The following is a 20,003-nucleotide window of genomic DNA, read 5'->3' on the forward strand; positions in this document are numbered from 1 at the left end:
GGGGGGGGGGGGGGGGGGACAGACAATATCACTTCCACTTCACTAGGTCACTCATTCAAACGAACATTCTCACGTTTTGTAAATTTGTAGTAAAACGATAAAATTATCTCTAGATTTTTTATATCAAAAGAATGTTTTTAACGCATTCATGACTGAGATAATTTCATAATTACGAGGGGTTTGATAATTTGAAGGAGATATATTCAAGAATTCTACGAGGATTATTCTGAGAATATATCAAACACTTGCGGAACTACCGGAAAATGTCAAAAGATTTTTTTGTAGCCCAAGGAATTCTCTACAAAACAATGTTAGGAGTTTTTTTTTTCTAGCTCGTTAAATCCTCTATAAAAAATGTCTGTGGTTATTTTTCATCAAAATAATGCCATCATCACAGAAAACTTAACAATGCATAGAAGATGCATAGAAGATGCTAGAATTTCACGAGAATTATTCTAGAAATCAGTAACAAAGCGGTAAAACCGTTTAAGTCAAATTAGCCCTTGACTGAGTTTTCGAGGAATATCTCCGAATCTAAGAAACGAAGACACTGGAGATAACGAAATTTTTGTGATAACCTTTTTTGTAAACCGCATTGAGAGCTACAAGAAAGGTCAGACCAAAAATTTTGCTATCTCCCTTAGATTTCAAGATATTCCTTAAAAACTGATCCATAGTCAAAATGAACTTGAACCATTTCGTCGCTTCGCTATTGAAAGATTTTGAAAATTAGTGAAAATATTTTAAAATGTTAGATCCATTTTTCAACTCGTAAAATTCTCTACAAAAATATGTTCTGAGATTCATCTCTAAGCCCACTCATCATCGTAATAAAGCCATGATTACAGAAAGATGTAAAATTCTAAGGAGGAAAATTCAAGAGTTTCACAAGTATTACTCAGCAAATATTTCAAAATCCAGTAGAAATAACGAAAAATGTCAGAAGACTTTGTTTTCCGCTCGCAAAATTCTCTACAGAAAATATCTTTTGACATTTTCTTCTAAACCCACTCATTATCGAGATAAATCCATTATCACCGGGAATTCACTAATTCAAAATTATTTTGAAATTCAGGGACTTCATAATAATGACTCTGCAAATATCCCAAAAACTAGTGAAAACATTGAAAAATGTCAGAAAATTTCTCCAGCCCATAAGATTCTCTCCGAAAAAAGGTCCTGAGACATTTTCCTCGAAACCTCTCCCTCAAAAGCACACGAGCAAAATCATCTGTCCATTCGTTTTTGCAGACATTTTCGTTTAGGATGAAGAAGGCTTTACGAAAGGTAAAAATTACCTCGTCCTCGTCGACTCCTGGGGCTTGATCAGTGGCATCACGAAGTGTCTGCCACATCTTGTGAGCTGCCTGGCGTTTGGCCAGCTTCTTGCTCTTGCCCTGGCCCACCTGACGATACTTGAGCATCGAACAGACAATGGTGAATTGCCTCTCGTGGGGAAGACCAGCCTCACCCTCCATTGTGTATTTCGGGGGTGGCCAATGACGTGACATACACATCTCCTGAAGTGATCCTATCGGATTGTTTATCACTTTTTCCTCACCATAACTGCCCTGCATATCTTGAATATTCTGGGTTCTGGAGAAAATTAAGAAAATTGATAAAAAAGAGAAGGAAAGATGATCATAAGAAACAGAACTATTCAATTGAAAAATAATCTTTGTGAACATGAATTGAAGATTAACAAACAAATAATTAAACTGAAATTGTAGATTAGGCAAATTACTTGATCGATTATGAAAATAGGAATTGGGAATAAATGAACTCGAAAAGAATGGATGATAATGATCTTTTTATGTGGAAATAATTGTTAAAAAATGAAAAACAGTAGAAAATGGAAGTGGAAAAACGAAGAATTAAAAACCCATCAATTTCTGGATTCTGGAGATGAAGGAAATTGATAAATGCAATTGATTTAAAAAAGGAGAGATGACCATGAGAAACAGAACTATTTAATGAAAAAATAATTTTTATGAACATTAATTGAAGAAAAACAAATAAATTATTAAACTGAAATTGTAGATTAGTAAAATCCATTGATTGATCATGAAAACAGGAATTGGGAATTAATGAACTCGAAAAGAATATCTGCTAATGATAATTTTCGGCCGAAATAATTGTTTAAAAATGGAAAACAGTAGAAAATGGCATTTAAAAAAACGAAGAATTAAAAATCTGTCAATATTCTGCATTCTGGAGGATAAGAAGGGAATTGATGAATACAATTGATGAAAAAGATATGAAGAGAAGATCATAAGAAAGACGTCTATTAAACGATAAAAGAATCTTCATGGACATAGATAGGAGAAAGACAAACAAATCATTAAATTAAAATTGGAAATTACGAAAATCAATTGATTGGTCAAGAAGAGGACTTAAAACTAAATGGAATGGAAAAAGAATGGATGATAGTAATAACATTATGTGGAAACAATAGCTTGAGAAGGGAAAACAATAGAAAGTGAATTGGAAAGAGATAAAGAATGAATAAATTCATCAATCGCCATTAATATATAGCGTTGTTAGCTTATCAATCTAATTCAGTGTTAAACCTTTCAAGTATATGATTAGTTTTTATCCGCCTTCACTCGCCTAGTAAGTACAGTTGGATATAAAAATAAAATTGGAGAAAAGAAATGTGGAAAATTAAACAATCCATCAATCAAGTGCAAACATTGTGATATATTTGAAAAAATTAGAATTAGGAAAGGAAAAGAAAAAAAAATTTATGAAATGGAAATTCCACTCACTCAGGAATGCTATTAGGAATAGGTGTCTCAGGAGTTTCAGTATTGACTCCAATCAATTTATCAAGTACAGCCTTGGCAGCTGCGTGTTTGGCGTCCTTCTTGGACCTTCCGGTCCCCATTGCTGAAACAATTGGATCTGCTTCAATCGCTTAATCCTTATCCTGCCCGTCTCAACCCCTTCCCCGAGTATACAATCAACATTGAATTTCAATGAAAATCTAATGGAATTTCGAAGTTGTTGAGCAGTAGGAAGACAAGAATTCTCCAATTCCATTGAATTTTAAATGAAAATATTTTGTGTCAAATTACGTGGAATTTGCAATTATTCTCTCAATTTCTATTAATTTTTGTGGAATAGTTGCACTGAAATTTAATTTTTATCGTTTTTTTCATTATATTGTGAATTTTTAATGACGACATTTGTGTACAATTGTCGTTTGATACAAAAAATTTCAAGAATTGTATTTGATTCTGTTGCTTATTATGTAATTGTCGTCTGAGGAATCTTCCAATGTGTAATAATTCTTTTTAAAGAAGGAACAAATTCGAAGAAAATTTTTGTTTTTGTTTTAAAGAATGTGTTAATAATGCTTGATAAAACTTTATTTCAATGTGCTTCAGTTTTTGAACTCTGTGCCCTATCCATAAAAAAAAGTTTGAAGTGCGTTGAAAAACAAATTGCGTTCAATTTCTAATAAATAAAAAATTGCAGAATATATTTGTCTGAATTTTGATAATTTCTGTCAATTTCCATTGAATAATTGAAATGATTCGCGCATGTCATTCACTTTCCACTAGTTTTTCCATCAAGTTAACAATTTTAAATTACGAATTTCCTTGAAATTCTAGTGAAACTGTAAAATTTCCAGGAATTTTAATTGGTTCTTTTGAAAAATTACTCAATTCTTGACAGAAAGATCTTCCAATTTGCGTCAATCTTCAAACCTTTTGCCCCATCCACGACAAAAAATTCGAAAATTTTCATTCGTGGCCATTTTTTTTTCTCTCAATGCACAATGCTTAAGGATATTTATCCATTTTCCGAAAATCTATTTCGTCATGTCCGAGAAAAATTCTTCGATTTTTTAGGCTGAGTGGAAAACATCCGAGACCAATATTTCTGATAATTAAGAAAAATAAGTTGCGTTAGCTTTGACGAAATTGAATAAAAAATCATATACACGGCCTCTTATGGGATTTATCGTCAAATTGATAATTCACCTTCTGGAAGACTTGAAATATAGACATAAAAATAGAGGCCAACGTGAAAAAATATACTGAGTTCAATGGCTTCAAAGCCCTGAGCCCCATATAAACTGGAGCTAACGTCTGCATTCACTGCACATTATCTATTTTACTTCTGAATAATGAACTCAGGTTATTCGATTAAACTTTTTATCACTTTGAAAAGAATAACTCTGTCTATCAGTTGAATAAAAATCCAAAAACTTTTACTGCTTGTAGTCTGTAATAAGCATCCGTAATGTTCCTGGATTCTCTTCTAAATGGCTAATTATACGAACCAACGACATCAGCAACGGTGACACGATATCTGAACGTCGGCTCATGAACTGCACCCTCGATCTGGACCAGCTCATACTTGGGCGTAGTTCCACGTCTCGACAGTAACTCTTGGAGTACAGAGACTGGTGTCTTAGTGGGTAATGATTTCATCTCAAGCCTGGCTGCCTCATCCAGCGGCAAAGCTTCGGACATGAGTGCGTGCATCGTGACTCGGGCTCTTCCGCGACGATGAGTGTTATTCAAATGATTTAATACTGGATTTGCTGGTGTCGCACCGGTCATAATATTGCTGCCAACCTGCTGAGGATGACGCATTTCCTCCATTCTAGGTTACTATAATGGTGAAGAATAAAGGGATGATTTTTTTGGGGAATTGACTGAAGAAATTGAAGGAATCCTATGCGAATTATTCTGCAAATATCTCTGGAACTGTTTGATTTTGAGAAAATGGAAGGTGAACACTGAGAGGAAAACGAACGAGTTCTCAAAAGTTTTGATAATTTTCAACAAACGATTTTTTTGGCACAAGCAAGAATTCTTTGAGAATTCTGCTGTTTTTCTCTCAATGCATAATGTACTACTGTGTAGTACAGCTAGTTTAAGGGGAGACTACTGTGAGTTTTAAAAGTCGTGGGTTATTGGAGTGAGACTTTTCATACGTTGAAGATCGATTATATAGATCTGAAAACGAATAATTAGTGCAAAAAACATTTTTTTTCATTGTTCGTTTGCCCGAAAACGCTTAAAATGCCAAATACAGTCCAGGGCCCCCAATTTTTGGCCTACGAATGATTTTTTTTTCTCAAAATTTTCGGAAAAATATGTAGAATAACAATTATGAGCTATTTTTTTTAAATTTAAATCTTACATGGCTAAATTTGCTTTTTTTTGTATTTTTTTACACAAATAGTGAATTTTTTTATATGAAAAAAAACGAAATCAGCTGTGTAGGAGTCGAATTCCAAAAAACTGGCTCGTAATTGTTGTTCCACACATTTTTCCGAAAATTTTGAAAAAAAATCCTTTGTAGCTCAAAAATTGGAGACTCTGGACTGTTTTTAACATTTTAAGCGTTTTCGGGCAAACGAACAATAAAAAAAAAAATTTTTTGCACTAATTACTCGTTTTTAGATCTGTATAATCGATCTTCAACGTATGAAAAGTCTCACTGCCATAACCCATGACTTTTAAAACTCATAGTAGTCTCCCCTTAATTAATTAATTTTTTTCAAGAGCTGGGGAATCATATTATAGACATTATTTATGAAACACAAGGGAATAATCGTAAGAAAAACGCGTTTTCTGGGGGTACACCAGATTTTCATCTCAAGAACTTTAAGGTTTTTATTTTAAGAACCTCTTGTTCTTGATTTAAGTACCATAGATCCAGGATTTCAGTAAAAATTATTGAAAACTAGAACTTTTTGCCTTATTTTCAGAGAAATTACACTGGAATCCAATACTTTTTGCACTCGTTTCCACTTTGTTTTTTAAATATTTTTCACAAATGTTTGTATTCATGGAGGATTTTGACTGCAAAACAATTGTCCTTTAATTAATTAGAAAAAATGAATCAATAAAATATTAGTTATAATACATTACATTATATTATATTGTATACATATTTTGTATGCTTTTCTTGAATTCTGGTCTCAAGTCACTGGTTTCTGAGATATTCGCAGATATACGCAGAACATTTTTGGAGTTATCTGTTTTACTACCCCTGAAAACTATTGATTTATGACTCGATAAAATGCTATTCCAATCGCTTCTTTATAACTGCACGTGTGCCATTAACAGAATTTCATGTACATTTAGGTATTCCTGAACAGAATGGTTCGTTCGGAGGAAAAAAATTATTTTTTGATTTTTTAAATCCACGTATAAAATAATTCAATTGGAAAAATAGCGTTGTCTGTAAGAAATTCTATTGTATCGCTATGGGAACTCTATGAAAATTCTGCTGGAGTTCAGTAAAAACTCTATTAATTTTTTCGGCTAATTCTACTGAAGATTATGAAATTATCCTGTGCCAGTTATTTCGATATTTGAACGAAAAATTGACCATACATTCCAATTTTTCTATAAAAATTCTTGAGCATAAATTTTCTAAGTTTTTTTCTGCTACATTTTTGTTTCTCATAATAAAATACAAGAAAAAAACTTTAAAAATTGATGCCCAAGAATTGGCGCAGGAGACGGATAGTTTTTTTCAAGAAGAATTCTTATGGAATTTCAGTAGAAATTCAAGAGAATTTCTTAGAGAAAACCCTAGGTTTTTGTGTTAACTTTTTCAAAAACCCCACATATCATCAAATTTTAATTTTTTGAGCAAAGTGCCCCACCATAATACTTAATTAAATATACAATTTGCATGCTCCAAATAAAATCATCTCTCCAGAAAATGAGAAAAAAAATTATTTCGACTGGAGAAGAACCTTACGATAATTCTCTCTTTCAATGAAATCAAATCCAAAAGAATATCGATTCGTGCTCCAAATGTACCTAAACCCGGAGCGCAATCTCTAAATTCGATTACATTGCCATTAGACTGCACACTGCATTAAATAGTAACATCAACTTCTGTAGACTTTTTTCAATAAAAAATATCTATTGAGGAACTCGCGGCAAATTTGCATAATTTTTAATAGAATTAGCACGAAAAACGAATAGATCTCTTACAACCGAATTCTTACAGTTCCAATAGAAATTTACAAGTTTTTCTATTAATTTTTTTCAAACATGCCGAGTTTTTTCATCAACATTAGCAAATAAATTTCCAGGAATAATGGAAAATTAATTTTCGAGCGAAGTAACCCCACCGTAATACTTAATTAACTGAACACTATTCATGCTCCAAATAAAATCATCTCTTCAAAAAAAAGAGAAAAAAAATTGATTTCGACTGGAGAAGATCCTCCCGATAATTCTCTCCGTCAATAAAATAAAATTCAGAGAAATATCGATTCGTGCTCCGAATGTACTTAAACTCGGAGCGCTATCTCCCAGAAATTCGATTGCATATTGCTATCGGAACTCTGTAAAAATTCTATTGGAGTTCTATTAATTTTCTGCGCTAATTCTATAGGAGATTAAGCAATTTTATCGTCTCATCAAAAAGTCAACAGATTTTCACTTTTCTATAGAAATTCTTGAGCATAAATTTTTATAATAAAATCCGGGAGAAACAAATTAGGAAATTCATGACCAAGAATTATGATAGAAATATTTCAATCCATTGTATTAGATAGAAACATCAACTTCTGTAGACTTTTCCATAAAAAATATCTATTAAAAAACTCATGACAAAGTCGCATAATTTTTAGTAGAATTGACACGAAAAACAATTAGATCTCTTACAATAGAATTCGTATAGTTCCAACAGAAATTTACAAGTTTTTCTATTAATTTTTTTCAAACACGCCGAGTTTTTTCATCAACATTAGCAAATAAATTTCCAGACATAATGGAAAATCAATTGTCGAGGGAAGTAACCCCACCATAATACCTAATTAACTGAACACTATTCATGCTCCAAATAAAATCATCTCTCCAAGAAAAATTAGAAAAAAATTGATCTCGACTGGAGAAGAACCTGACGATAATTCTCTCCTTCAATAAAATAACATCCAGAAAAAATATCGAATAGTGCTCCGAATGTACTTAAACTCACAGCAAAAATTCCCCCAAATAATGTTCTTGCCTACGTGGAGACATGTATTCCCAACTATTATTCAATAGACAACAGGACACAAAATCAAACGACCACAATAAATTCCCGGAACAATGACTCACGATGGCGAATCGCTCGAATCGAAATCCAAAGACAATTAGCCACAATGAAGGACTCAAACAATGACCCCAAAAGTAAACGACAAAATAACTCCAAAAATACACACAACATCAGCCATATTATTGCAAGTCACATCGATTAAATTAGTTAAAAAACGAGAAAAAAATTACCGAGACATGATACACATGGTAAATTCACTTTGTGCCAACAATTTTTTTCCGAATACTTGATCCAATGAAAAATCACAAACACAGGACAATAGAGTGGACAGCGAATAAAATGAAAATGAGAAAATCAACGAAATTATAAGCGAAATAGTCAAGCACTTTTCAGCGATGTTCCCTACTATAAGGGACGCCCAACCTAAACCGACCCGTTGAATCGACCCGAACTGAGGCGATGAGGAGAAAAAAAAAGACAGATAGATACGTCGACTTGATATGGGTTACTCACGGGAATTATTATTCGAGGGCGAGAAAATTAATAAAACGCGTGACGATGTTCCCTCACTTTCCCAACTTTATGCACTTGAACTGTGTTTATCAATTTCCTATGCGAAAAGCGAATCCCGCTTTTTGTGACTGATCCAAGTCTCACAAAAAGCTTGATCCGTTTGACGACAGAAATTTGTGTGGATTTTTTTTAGTAGAGCTACCCCACTGGGATCCGTGGAGTCCTTTCGGGTGTGTGATGGCCAACGGAAATTGTCGGGGGAATTGGGAGGGAGCGCCACTAGCGAGCGATTCGCGTACTTTGTTCAAATTGTCGGGTCGTGCGTTTTATTTGCGGAGAAATCTAAGAATGTCGCTGGAAATGGTTTTTTAATAAGTCTCTACGACTTACAACTCTCAAGATGTTATCATTTTGGCTTCGGAATTGAAGCTTTGTATTTGGAAAATCCGAAATTTTGTATTTTAACGTAGATACGTCTCCGGTTTTAAAATGGGGGGTCATTTTGGGAAACGGTCCTTATGTGCAGCGCCATCTATCGGAGTTCTAGAAAATTTTAGACATTTTGAGGTACTTCGAGAAGTTTCTTGAAATTTCGAAAAAATTCAAGGAGTTCCCATTTTACTAAAGATGAAAGAAACGTGAAGTTGTTTTATATCGAAATATCTCGAAACTGCCTGACCGCTAATCCTTAATTCTGATTGGTCAATATGTGACACGAAGTTATTCACAAAAAAAAACACGCAGCATTTTCAAATTCTTCAGTGACATAATTTCAAATTCTTCAGTGGTAATAGTATATTTCGTAACGAGTGCAAAAAAGTGTTTTTTCGCAAGTGGGAGGTTTATATCACGAGCCGAAGGCGAGTGATATAATCCCACGAGCTAAAAAACATTTTTTCACGAGTTACGAACAATATTTTTCATCACAATGTGGCGGAAATTAGACTTTTAGGCACGCGGAGCGTGCCGAAAAGTTCACTTTTCGTCACAGCGTGATGAAAATTTTTTTTTCACGTCATACATATATATAATAGTATATTTCGTAACGAGTGCAAAAAAGTGTTTTTTGGCGAGTGGGAGGTTTATATCACGAGCCGAAGGCGAGTGATATAATCCCACGAGCTAAAAAACATTTTTTCACGAGTTACGAACAATATTTTTCATCACAATGTGGCGGAAATTAGACTTTTAGGCACGCGGAGCGTGCCGAAAAGTTCTTTTTTCGTCACAGCGTGATGAAATATATATTTTTCACATGTATATATATCATCGGTGAAATGAATAAACTTTGTCCTTTTATGGAGACCGATTATTTTAAAAAATTGAAGATAATTAATTGAAAATGAAAAATTCTTTATAGATTCCTTTACTCTACTTCGCTATTCACTTCAATCATTAGTCGAATTCTCTTTGATTCATTATCAATATTTATAAGGTATTCATGAGAAAATGAAATTTAATGAATTCCATTTCTTCATTTCAACAAATAAGTTATTGATCTATCGATGATGTAGGAAATTCATATAAATTACCGATGCCCCATTCAACTGCGTGTATAAGTAGCAACTTCACAAATTATTCCCATTATTATCGTTTAAGTAGGGGTCTTGACATTTTGCACACGGCTTTCAAATAGATCGAATAATCTGTTCAGCAATTTTATGGACTCCGCCGTAATACCCTTAAAACCTGCTTGCATGGCCATAGAAGCCTCATTATTAAAAGATTCTATTAAAATCGATTAAAAAATATGAAATTCTTAAATTAAAATCGGATAGAAGAAGAAAGTAAAAGGAAACAACAATAACAGCCTATTTATTGTAACTTGAGAATGTCTCGTTATCATAACCGACTTACGAGCAGTCGACATACGCATCGAATAAAGAGGATGTCTTGAAATGTCTGAAAGACTCTTTAAATTGAATAGAATTAATAAATTGGAAAATAAATTTCTTTTCTGAAATTTATTGGAATCAGCCTAGTATCCATCTAGTTCTATTCTCAACAAATTAAATCAGCAAAGGGCATCAGCAAACCTTAAGGACATTCGGCTTTGGTCTCGGTCCCTGGAGTAGAAAGCATATTTTTTTGCTTTGACCCGAAATAGAGACCGTCAGTAAGTATTGTGTTTGGATGTAACATATTATTAGGATTATTGGGAATACCAAATTTTTGAGTTTTTCATCTTTATTTCGTTCTGTGAAATATCAAATATTTTAGGATAGAGCGGAACAAATTGAAACAATTGACGGGAAAAATAATTGAGAAAGAATGATTAAAAAACTCAATCCTTCTACTTTTTCCCGTTCTCCCCTATTTTTTAACCCGTCAGTAGGCGCGCTATGAGCGTTTCCCTCGCGAAAATGTTCACTCCATAGGAAATACCCTAAAAGTGCAAATATTTTGCTGAAATTTCTTAAATGACTCAAGTAACTTTTCTAGTTAAGTCTGGTGGTACTAAAAGTCGTCTATCGGTTAGGATTGAGTAGAAAAAAATTGTTTTTTTCGGCTCGACGGAAATTTTTCACGTGTTACGGGTACGGGACTCGTACCGCTGAACCCCGAATAGTGCCGCTTGTGCCGATATTTGGATTCGTTCTCACGAGAAGTCGATAAGGGATTCCGTCATCGCGCGTCTCAAGAATGATGGTGGAACAGCGCGCCTACTGACGGGTTAAAGATCGAATTTGAAAATTTGGTAGCTCAGCTATGGCCCAAAAATGGTTACAAAATAACTTCTTAGAAGTGCATTTTTAGTTTCACAATGCTTCGTAGACTAAAAATCGAAAATTAAATTCAGCAATCGATTAAGAAACATCATGAATAGATCTCGGTAGGTTGATGTCGATATTGACCTCTCTTGTTCTTTCATATAATCTGTCCGATTGATTGAATGCAAATCGACACTACGTATGGGACAGAAAGTAATCATCTTATTACCATTCAATTTTCTCGATCAGATGTAATGACTGAAAAGCGTATTAGCATAGGAAATTCATAGCACTCACGCATTCTACACTAATTCTGAACTTCTGCGTCACTGATTTCAATTATGCCACAAACAATGTATGACTACATTTCAAGTGTGAAGTGTCAATCACCATCGTATCCAATCCTAATATCCCCCACAAAACTCATAAATAGACCGAGTGAACCACGTGAAGCGTTATTCACCTGATTCTCACAATTAGGGACTTACTGTCATTCGAGATGTCCGTGGACATGAGATCAGTGTGCGATATTTATCAATCTAAATCCGTCTTGATAACGGGGAGTACTGGAAGCCTGGGAAAAATTTTGGTAGAAAAACTTCTTCGCTGCTGTCCTGGAATCGTACACATCTACTTATTAGTGAGGCCAATTCATCAGTCCAGCACAAGTGCGTCCCAACGATTGTCGAATTTCTTGAAATCACCGGTATGTGTATCCCCGAAAATATTTTTCCGTACTGATCTTCACTTTTGCTCGTCCGGGGATTGGTATTGGCCCTTCTCCAAACTCGTAAAAGTGAAAATCACTACGGACATATATCGTTCAAGACTAGTGCCATGCGGTTTTTTTACTCGCGCGGTTGGCCAGTCCTCGCCTTCGGCTCCGACGCCAACCCTGAAATATACTATTATGCCACTCATGCCTGAAACCGGCTGGATTACACACTCGACGCTTCGCGTCTCGTGTCTAATTCAGCCGGTTTCAGGCTTCGTGACATAAAATTTTGTTCAGTACTTGTTGGGAAATTTCGTCCTTAACGTGTGTGGTTACATCACTCGCCTTCGGCTCATGCTGTAAACCCCACACACGTTAAAGACGAAATTGCCCACACGTGCTGAAATATACTATTTCGCCCCGGCGGGCGCAAAGTACGCATTCTCCTTCTCTTCGCGGGAAGAAAATCTGACTTTGCGCCTATGCCGCGGCGAAATAGTATTTTTCCGGGCTGCTGCGATGGGGTTTTTTACTCGTGTGGCGTTGGCGTCCGAGCCGAAGGCGCGGACTGGCCAACCACCCGAGTAAAAAAACCCCATTGCAGCAGCCCGGGACAAGATTTTTTTGTAGTGATTCTCAGATTTTCGAGTTTGGGAAGTATGCAATACCAATTCCCAGACGAGAAATCGTGAGAAGCAGTACAGAAAAAAAATTTTTTCTGCCTTATGATGAAATGTACAATTTTTTTGATCAAATTTACCACGAAAAGGGAAGAAAAATAGTACCTGTACTTTGGGAGGTCGGGAGGCCATCCTGATCCCCGTGTTTTCACGCGTGGGTCAGTATCACCTCCCTTCCTCTCTTGGTTCCCAATGTACTATTTTTTCGTTACGCCGTTTGGCCATGCTTCACTTAGGAATACTGTGCACGTTAGTAATTTTTAGGAAAGTAACATGGAATTTGATCTAAATGCGAAATAGATCGTAATATTTCACACTTTAGTAAAAAGTGGACTCTGGGGATGAAATTCCAAATTTTTGGAGAGCAGGGAGACGATAACTGCCCAACTTACTTGAATGTTCAATGAAAACAGGAATATTCAGTACCAAATTATGCAGAATTTTCAAATAATTAACAATTCAAAAATGTATTTACCTCATTTTTTTATTTCTATCAACCTTCATCGAATAATTAAATTAAAATTCATAGTATCTATTGATTTTTCCATAAATTTTTGAATCTCGAATGACGAAATTCCCTAAAATTTCAGAGGATCTATAATATAATAAAAATGTGCAAAAAGTCTACCACAAATTTCAGCCAAAAATTTTGAATAATGTGTGTAGAGTTTATTGTGACTATGTACTAAATTTGTCAAGGTAATATTTGTTTTTATTGTGATAATAATATATAATGACGATTTGTGTTCTGACAAGGGTCTAACAAGTGCAGACAACTTTAATTTAATTTTCGATTTTTTTTTATAAATAATTATGAGGTTTGTACCTTATTTTGTGTATGTTTGGTTTTCAGAGCCTAAAGAAGCTGCAATTTATCAGCGAAACGTCGCGATTTGACAATAAAATAGTATTGCTAAACTCTTCCAATATCCCGTGATTTTTTCCCATTAATAATGTACTTAACAAAAACAGATGGAATTCTTTTAAGAAGGCGTTTGTCAAAACCTCGTGTTTCCAGTTATTCAACAAACTACGTAACGACGACGCTCATGTCTTCAATAAAATAGTCCTGGTAGAGGGTGATTTGAAGCTGCCGAACATAGGCATCTCCGCGAGCGACAGAATATCCCTAATGAACAATGTATCTGTTGTATTTCATTGCGCTGCAGATATGAAATTCGATGCTGAACTGAAAGATATCACATCAGTCAACGTTTTCGGAACACGCCGCTTACTCCAACTCTGTAAGCAAATGAAGAAGCTTGAGGTACGAACTTCATTGATCCCAAACATTACTTGACGTTCTGAAACTTTGCATGATAAAATTAACATGATGTTTCACAGGCTTTCGTTTACGTATCAACATTATACTCCACATGCCACAATGCAGTCATTGAAGAATGCGTTCCTCTCATTCCGCCTTTCAATGGGATAGCGGATTGGAACGAGCGCGATGAAGATGAAGTCGTTCACCTGACACCGCAGGAATTATTGGATCAATGGCCGAACACATACACGTTCTCCAAGGCTGTTACAGAAATCATGCTGGATGGGTATAAGCATTTGATACCGATTAGCATTGTTCGACCATCAATTATTCTGTCGACTCTGAGGGAACCAATGCCAGGATGGATTGACAATTACTATGGACCAACATTGATGATCTGCAATAGTTCACTTGGTTTGAAGAGGTACGCTGATGTGAAAATCTATGCTCACATTTAAAATATTCTCTGGAGTTGAGAAAATATTTTCGAGTGATGAGATCCCTCAGACATTTAATTTTTTTGCATCTCTATGGAGATGCAAATGTGTTACGTGACCCGTCGAAAATTAAATTAAATCTTGTGAGGCAATAATGACCTTCATAAACGTATCCAGTACAGTATTGTTTACAAATTAAGAGAAGTAAATGGCTAAGAGACCTCGGGTGTAGAAAAAAACTACTGAAATTCCGGAAAACTTTGGGCCGTAAATGCTCAGCCAAAAGGGGACAGAAAAGTTCACAAGATGGCTCAAGAAATTTGTTCTTTCTATGAAAATCGGATGAAGTCAGTTGAAGATGATCTAAAAAGGATAAATAATATCGAGGAATGAGTAAAAATATGATGTGGGCGCGCCGACATCTTTAAAGCACCTTGCGACAGAGGGAGGGGATATCCAAGCAAGATGGCGGCGCCCATCTGTAAACCACCTCGAGTTTTTGAACATTTCTGAAAATTCTTTATCCTCTTCAGATCACCTCCATCTCGTTTCATTCAATTCTTAGAGAAGGAACAAATTTTTCACGCTATCCATCAGATTTTTTCATTTCTTTTTGGCTACAAATTCATGGTGCTGTTTTCCCCACATTTCAGCATAGTTTTTATTTCTCCCGAGGTCTCTCAACAAAGTTTTGTGAATGATGGAAAATAAGTCAATGAAGTCAATGTTAATTGATAATATCTTTACCTTTAGAGAATGGTTCATGTTGGTAATTTTATTTAAGATATGATCCAGTTCTCCCAAAATGAGAAAATTTCCGAATACATGCATATAGCCATGAAATTGATGACAAGTTCATCAATAACTGCACCCTCCATTCAATCATTGTGGCCATTTAGAATTACATAATAATAATCCGGTCAATTTTTTCATCGCCAATTTGAATTCTTTGCTATTTTTTTATGCATTCTATGAAAATGTGAGGATAGGAATTGAATTTATGCGTATTAGTTCATTATTCGAAAACATATCATTTTTCAAATTTTTCCTAGACATTGAAAAATTAAAAATTTTGTTTTCATGTTGATCTTGTTTCTCTTCCTCTTTCCACTTTCTTCCATCAGAATCAGATAATAGGAAGAAAATACATTGGTTTTTATTCATTATTTAAAAAAAAACGTTTTCAAATTTTCAAGATTGAAAAATCGATTTTTAAAATTTATTTCTAATTTTCCGTCTCTACATCTCCCGTATTGCTTGTTTCTGTGAACGGAATACGATCACAGGAATTAAAAATGCTAATCTCCCTCCATTTTTTAAGAAGGAAAAAACAATTTCAAAAATTTCGAAGACAGAAAAATAGATTTTTTCATTCTATTGATGCTGATTGATGATAATCGATCTCTCTTTCCAACTTCCTTCTTCGATTCCATTGAAATGAGATCAAAGGGATGTAAAATGTTCATATTCATTCACATTTTTAGATCATTGGTACTAATTAATTTAAAGAAAAAGAAAGAAATGAAAAATTTTAAGTATGATTATCGAAAATTGTTTGTCGATCTGTATTCTCACGTGATTTATGGAAAATTTCTCGTCATTGAATGTTGTAACTTGTGAATTAAGGAACAACAACTAGCAAGGCGCGAAGCGCCCGTTCGCTAGTTGATAATTAACGAAAAAAATCACTGCTCAGTTTGTTAACATTCCCGTAAAATGTTACGCATCACAGATCTTTACACGGCTATCTCCAAGGTGTAGCCAACTTCATCCCAACTGACTTGGTTGTGAATGTAATCATTTGTGCCGCATGGAAAACTGTCCAGCAAAATTCTCCCGTGATGAAAATTTATAATTGCTGTACCGGTAAGCGGAATCCCATAACTTGGGGACAATTCGGGAAAGAGTGTCTGAAGAATTCGAAGAAGTATGCGTGCAAGAATATGCTTCGCTATCCACACACTACATATTCAACATCTCGTTTTGTTCATCGAATTATCTCCGCTACACAGGAATACCTGGTGGTATATATTCATGCTATGACCAATGGTAATTTCAAACTGGTAAGGATTCAAAAACGGCTGACTCGACTTTGGGAATTGGTTAGCTTCTTCTCTAATCGTGAGTGGATCATTGATGATAATAATGTAGTGGAGCTCAACGATCAACTTAGCCAAATGGATAAGAAAATATTCTGTATTGATATGGGAATAATTGACTGGCCCACATATTTAGAAAATTACGTCAAAGGAATTAGAGTGCATCTTTTGAAGGACAGCATGGACAGCATTAAGGAAGGTCGAGCTCGTCTCAATGTGTAAGTTTCACCATAATTTTTTATTCAATTGGGATCGATTTCACTCGCAACTTATTTATGAGAGCTATCGTTTCTTTCAGATTATATTGGAAAGAAATACTTATACAATTATTTCTGGTAGCCTTCATAACTGCCTCTGTCTACGTCATAAGTTTAATTATGTTTTTATAAATGTTTTATGTAATTATTTATCTAATTAATTATGACTGTATGGATTTTCCAACAGATTGCTTGAATGTGCCAAACCCAAGCGAAAATTTTTATTTATTCATCCATTCTGTTCTCACAATTAAAATATAATATATACGTACATTCGAAAATGCACTGTAATCATAGGGTAACAATTAATGATCCGAAGGATAATAATATAGAGTAAATTAACTTGCAAAACATTCTCAAAAAACATGTCATACCGGCCACATCGAATCGGCCAGAAACTTATGGAAAGTTCAATAGAACTCCACTGGCCTAGCGAATTAGCCGGGTTATTCTATTAATTTTTTTCGTGCGTGATAAGGTAAGAATTCCCCCAAAGATAGCAATATAGAATGAATTAACTCGTAAAATACTCTTAAAGAAATTTCCATTGTTCAAATATAATTCATTGGGATAATTAGGACACTGACATTGATCACTCGAGATGGAAGTTGTTGGAAAAGGATATCAAATCCATGATACTCCTGATTCTCGAACTGAGTGACTTGCTTTGTCTCGAAAATCTACAGTTCTTTCTTTCCCGATTCCCCGGAGATTTCCTCACGATGTGATGAATGAATCCGTTACTGTGCGGTTTTTCGGCATATATCACAGCTTGTTTGATCGTTCTCTGTCCTTCGAAGATGTCGTCCATTTTCTTGAGAAAGTCCTTTATGAGCTCTGGCTCGTGGGACTTCGATGGCAGCCAAATCGTGATCTCCTCCAAACGATCACAAGCATTGTTGACCATGTTCGGAATTTCCCCGAGGATTGCGCCCAATGTGAAGCTTGCTTTCGTCAGATAAGGGCCGCATCGCTGCAGAGCCACGAAGCACTCTCTGAGAGTCAATATCTCGTCATCGTGGGTAGAATGTTCATCATTCTGAACACCAAATTCGCTCACATGCCACTCCTTCAGCTCTGGCCAGCCTTTGGTACTTATTCTACGCCACCTCTTACAAACTGAAAGAGATTATTTACATTAACTATGTTTCGCTGATCATATCGTGGGCGGTAAATCGACTATTAATGTTATCATCGTACGTATGAAAACAATCAATAGAAAAACGCGACGCTTTCTTCAAGGAATTCTATTGCTGTTTTACGCCAAGTTCTGCCAAAAAATTATATTTTTCCATGAAGAGATCTTTCGTCGTGTTGAATGAATTTACTTGTAGACAACAAAGAAAGTTTTCACCAAAACATTATAATTTTCGTCAGAGTCTTTGTTCTAGTGAAACATTTCAGTAGCGAAGTGGTAAAACGGTTTAAGTCGACTTATCTCCCAGTTAAGTTTTTGGGGAATATTACGGAATCTAAGGGAGATAGCGACATTTTCGTAATTCCATTTGTTATAGCTCTTAATCGGCTCTACAAAAAAGGTTTGTTTAAAACACAGCAATAGTTTCCTATCTAATGGCACCGGGCTCAAAGAAAATTCTCGAACGACCTCGGGACCCTTCGGGTTCACGGTCAGATCACGGAGTAAATCATCCATCGAGTTCAGTATCGTATCTTCTCAAACTCTGTACAGTCAGTATTGTCGCAATCGCTCTATCGAGTACATCACCGTGAGATACTGAGTTAACGCTCCTAGTAGCGTCTCTGTTCAAGTCAATCGTCTATTAATTTCGAGTCAATTATCAATCATTTTGAGACTATAATCAAGTGAATTATCAAGAGAATTATCAAGTGCAGTTTAGAGACAATTATCGAATTTAAATTGAGACAATTCAACGAACAGTGTAGCCTTATAAAATTTCTAAACGCGTGGTTTACACCACAAATAGAGTACATCACTAGTGGGTTTTTAGTAAATCGCGTGTTCTTAATTTTCACACCTTTTCGAAATCACTTTTCCCCAACCCGCCTAAATTTTTAGCACCAATCTCAAATACAACCCGGTGGCTTGGCGCAGTGGGTAAGTTGCCTCACATGCGAATGGTTCCGAGTTCAAATCCCGGCCGGGTAGAATGGTGCGATCTAACCATTTAAAGTCTTGATCATCATTGCAGTGTACCCTAACCGGGTCGAAGCGATGTAAAATAACAATAAAAAAAAATCTCAACCAGGCTATACCAAAAATTTTGCTATATCCCTTAGATTCCGAGATATTCATTGAAAACTCATGAGTAGTCAAAATCGACTTAAACCGTTTGACCACTTCGCTACTGAATTATTATTTCCAGATACTGAACTGTCTCAAAATAGAATGATTCCAAAAATATATATATATAGTAATGTCGAAGATCTTTTTTGCAAGTTTTTCTGGATTAAAAAGTCCTTTCTCAATATTCAATGATTGAGATTCTCCTGAAGAAATAATGAGTCAGAGAAAATTGTTTTCGTGTTACGGGACATGAAAATTAATATACACACCTCGCCATGGAAAACATATCACCCTCCCCCACGTGCAAGATTGCTTTCCGAGCCGAAGGCGAGGATGACAAGCACGTGGGGGAGGGTGATCCGTTTTCCAAGGCTCGGGCATGTAATGTACTATCATTACCTTTTTCCACAGTTAATTTGTCTCGAATTGTAAGCTTCTTGAATATTTCACGAAGGCAATCATCAGGCAACATCGCCACGAGATTGTCATTAACTTCCTGAGAACTATCCATTATCGTTATTTGTTGAACCGGAAATACTCGCTAAATATTATTTCTCGATAAATAAAATATTATTCCTCAATGAATAATTGAGGGGTGGATCTGTTACTCGAGATGATGATCGAATCTGGTGTTTTCGATGTGACGATTTACCTGTGAGTGTAGTGACACCGGCAAATCTCTTGATTTTTGAACACCTTTTATCATCCGTTGTGTGGTAGATCACAGTCATGCCGATTAGTTGAGTTCATCCAATTGCTAGGGATCTTGATAATTCACGGATGTTAGCAAAGGAGAGGTGGGACTTCTTGGAAGGACTCAGGGGGCTGACACGTATCCTTCAGGTATCGAGGTATAAATCAATTGCATATTGAGTACGCAGTTCTCAGGATCTTTTCAGGAAAGTTTTTTTTTTTTTTTTTTTTTTTTTTNTTTTTTTTTTTTTTTTTTTTTTTTTTAATCCGGGTACCCGGTGGCTTAGCGCAGTGGGTAAGTTCATTGACTCACATGCGAAAGGTTCAGAGTTCAAATCCC

The 20,003-nt window shown here is 35.3% G+C and overlaps 3 protein-coding genes across 8 annotated transcripts in view; 1 reads left to right on the top strand and 2 right to left on the bottom strand.

The window, feature by feature from the left end:
• Positions 1-8,763, bottom strand: part of LOC107035882 (interferon-inducible double-stranded RNA-dependent protein kinase activator A homolog) — a 14,070-nt gene extending 5,307 nt beyond the window's left edge. For 2 of the 5 annotated variants that reach the window (XM_015253513.2, XM_015253511.2), the window contains exons 1-4: positions 8,539-8,763; positions 4,292-4,625; positions 2,769-2,889; positions 1,299-1,596 (exon numbers count right to left, since the gene is read on the bottom strand). In XM_015253513.2, coding sequence (XP_015108999.1) covers positions 1,299-1,596; positions 2,769-2,889; positions 4,292-4,616 — 744 coding nt within the window. In that variant the 5' untranslated portion in view covers positions 4,617-4,625; positions 8,539-8,763. The other 3 variants (XM_015253512.2, XM_015253508.2, XM_015253510.2) reach the window with 2 other exon arrangements.
• A 2,977-nt stretch (positions 8,764-11,740) lies between these two features.
• Positions 11,741-16,987, top strand: LOC107035804 (putative fatty acyl-CoA reductase CG5065). Its single transcript, XM_015253399.1, has 5 exons — positions 11,741-11,955; positions 13,663-13,911; positions 13,989-14,335; positions 16,081-16,665; positions 16,746-16,987. Exons 1-5 carry the CDS (start codon positions 11,749-11,751, stop codon positions 16,834-16,836), a joined length of 1,479 nt encoding a protein of 492 aa, XP_015108885.1. The 5' UTR covers positions 11,741-11,748; the 3' UTR covers positions 16,837-16,987.
• Positions 16,793-19,709, bottom strand: LOC107035837. 2 transcript variants are annotated; one of them, XM_015253436.2, is made up of 2 exons: positions 19,623-19,709; positions 16,793-17,823 (listed from the first exon to the last, which is right to left on the bottom strand). In XM_015253436.2, the coding sequence occupies exons 1-2, from the start codon at positions 19,699-19,701 to the stop codon at positions 17,297-17,299; spliced, it is 606 nt and encodes a 201-aa protein (XP_015108922.1). In that variant the 5' UTR covers positions 19,702-19,709; the 3' UTR covers positions 16,793-17,296. The 2 variants fall into 2 exon arrangements, with proteins under 2 accessions (XP_015108922.1, XP_015108921.1); XM_015253435.2 differs by lacking the exon at positions 19,623-19,709 and adding an exon at positions 19,370-19,609.
• Between the last annotated feature and the right edge of the window lie 294 nt (positions 19,710-20,003).

The sequence above is a fragment of the Diachasma alloeum genome, unplaced genomic scaffold, assembly GCF_001412515.2.
Source record: "Diachasma alloeum isolate Michigan unplaced genomic scaffold, Dall2.0 Dall_scaffold_00201, whole genome shotgun sequence".
NCBI classification, from domain to species: domain Eukaryota; kingdom Metazoa; phylum Arthropoda; class Insecta; order Hymenoptera; family Braconidae; genus Diachasma; species Diachasma alloeum.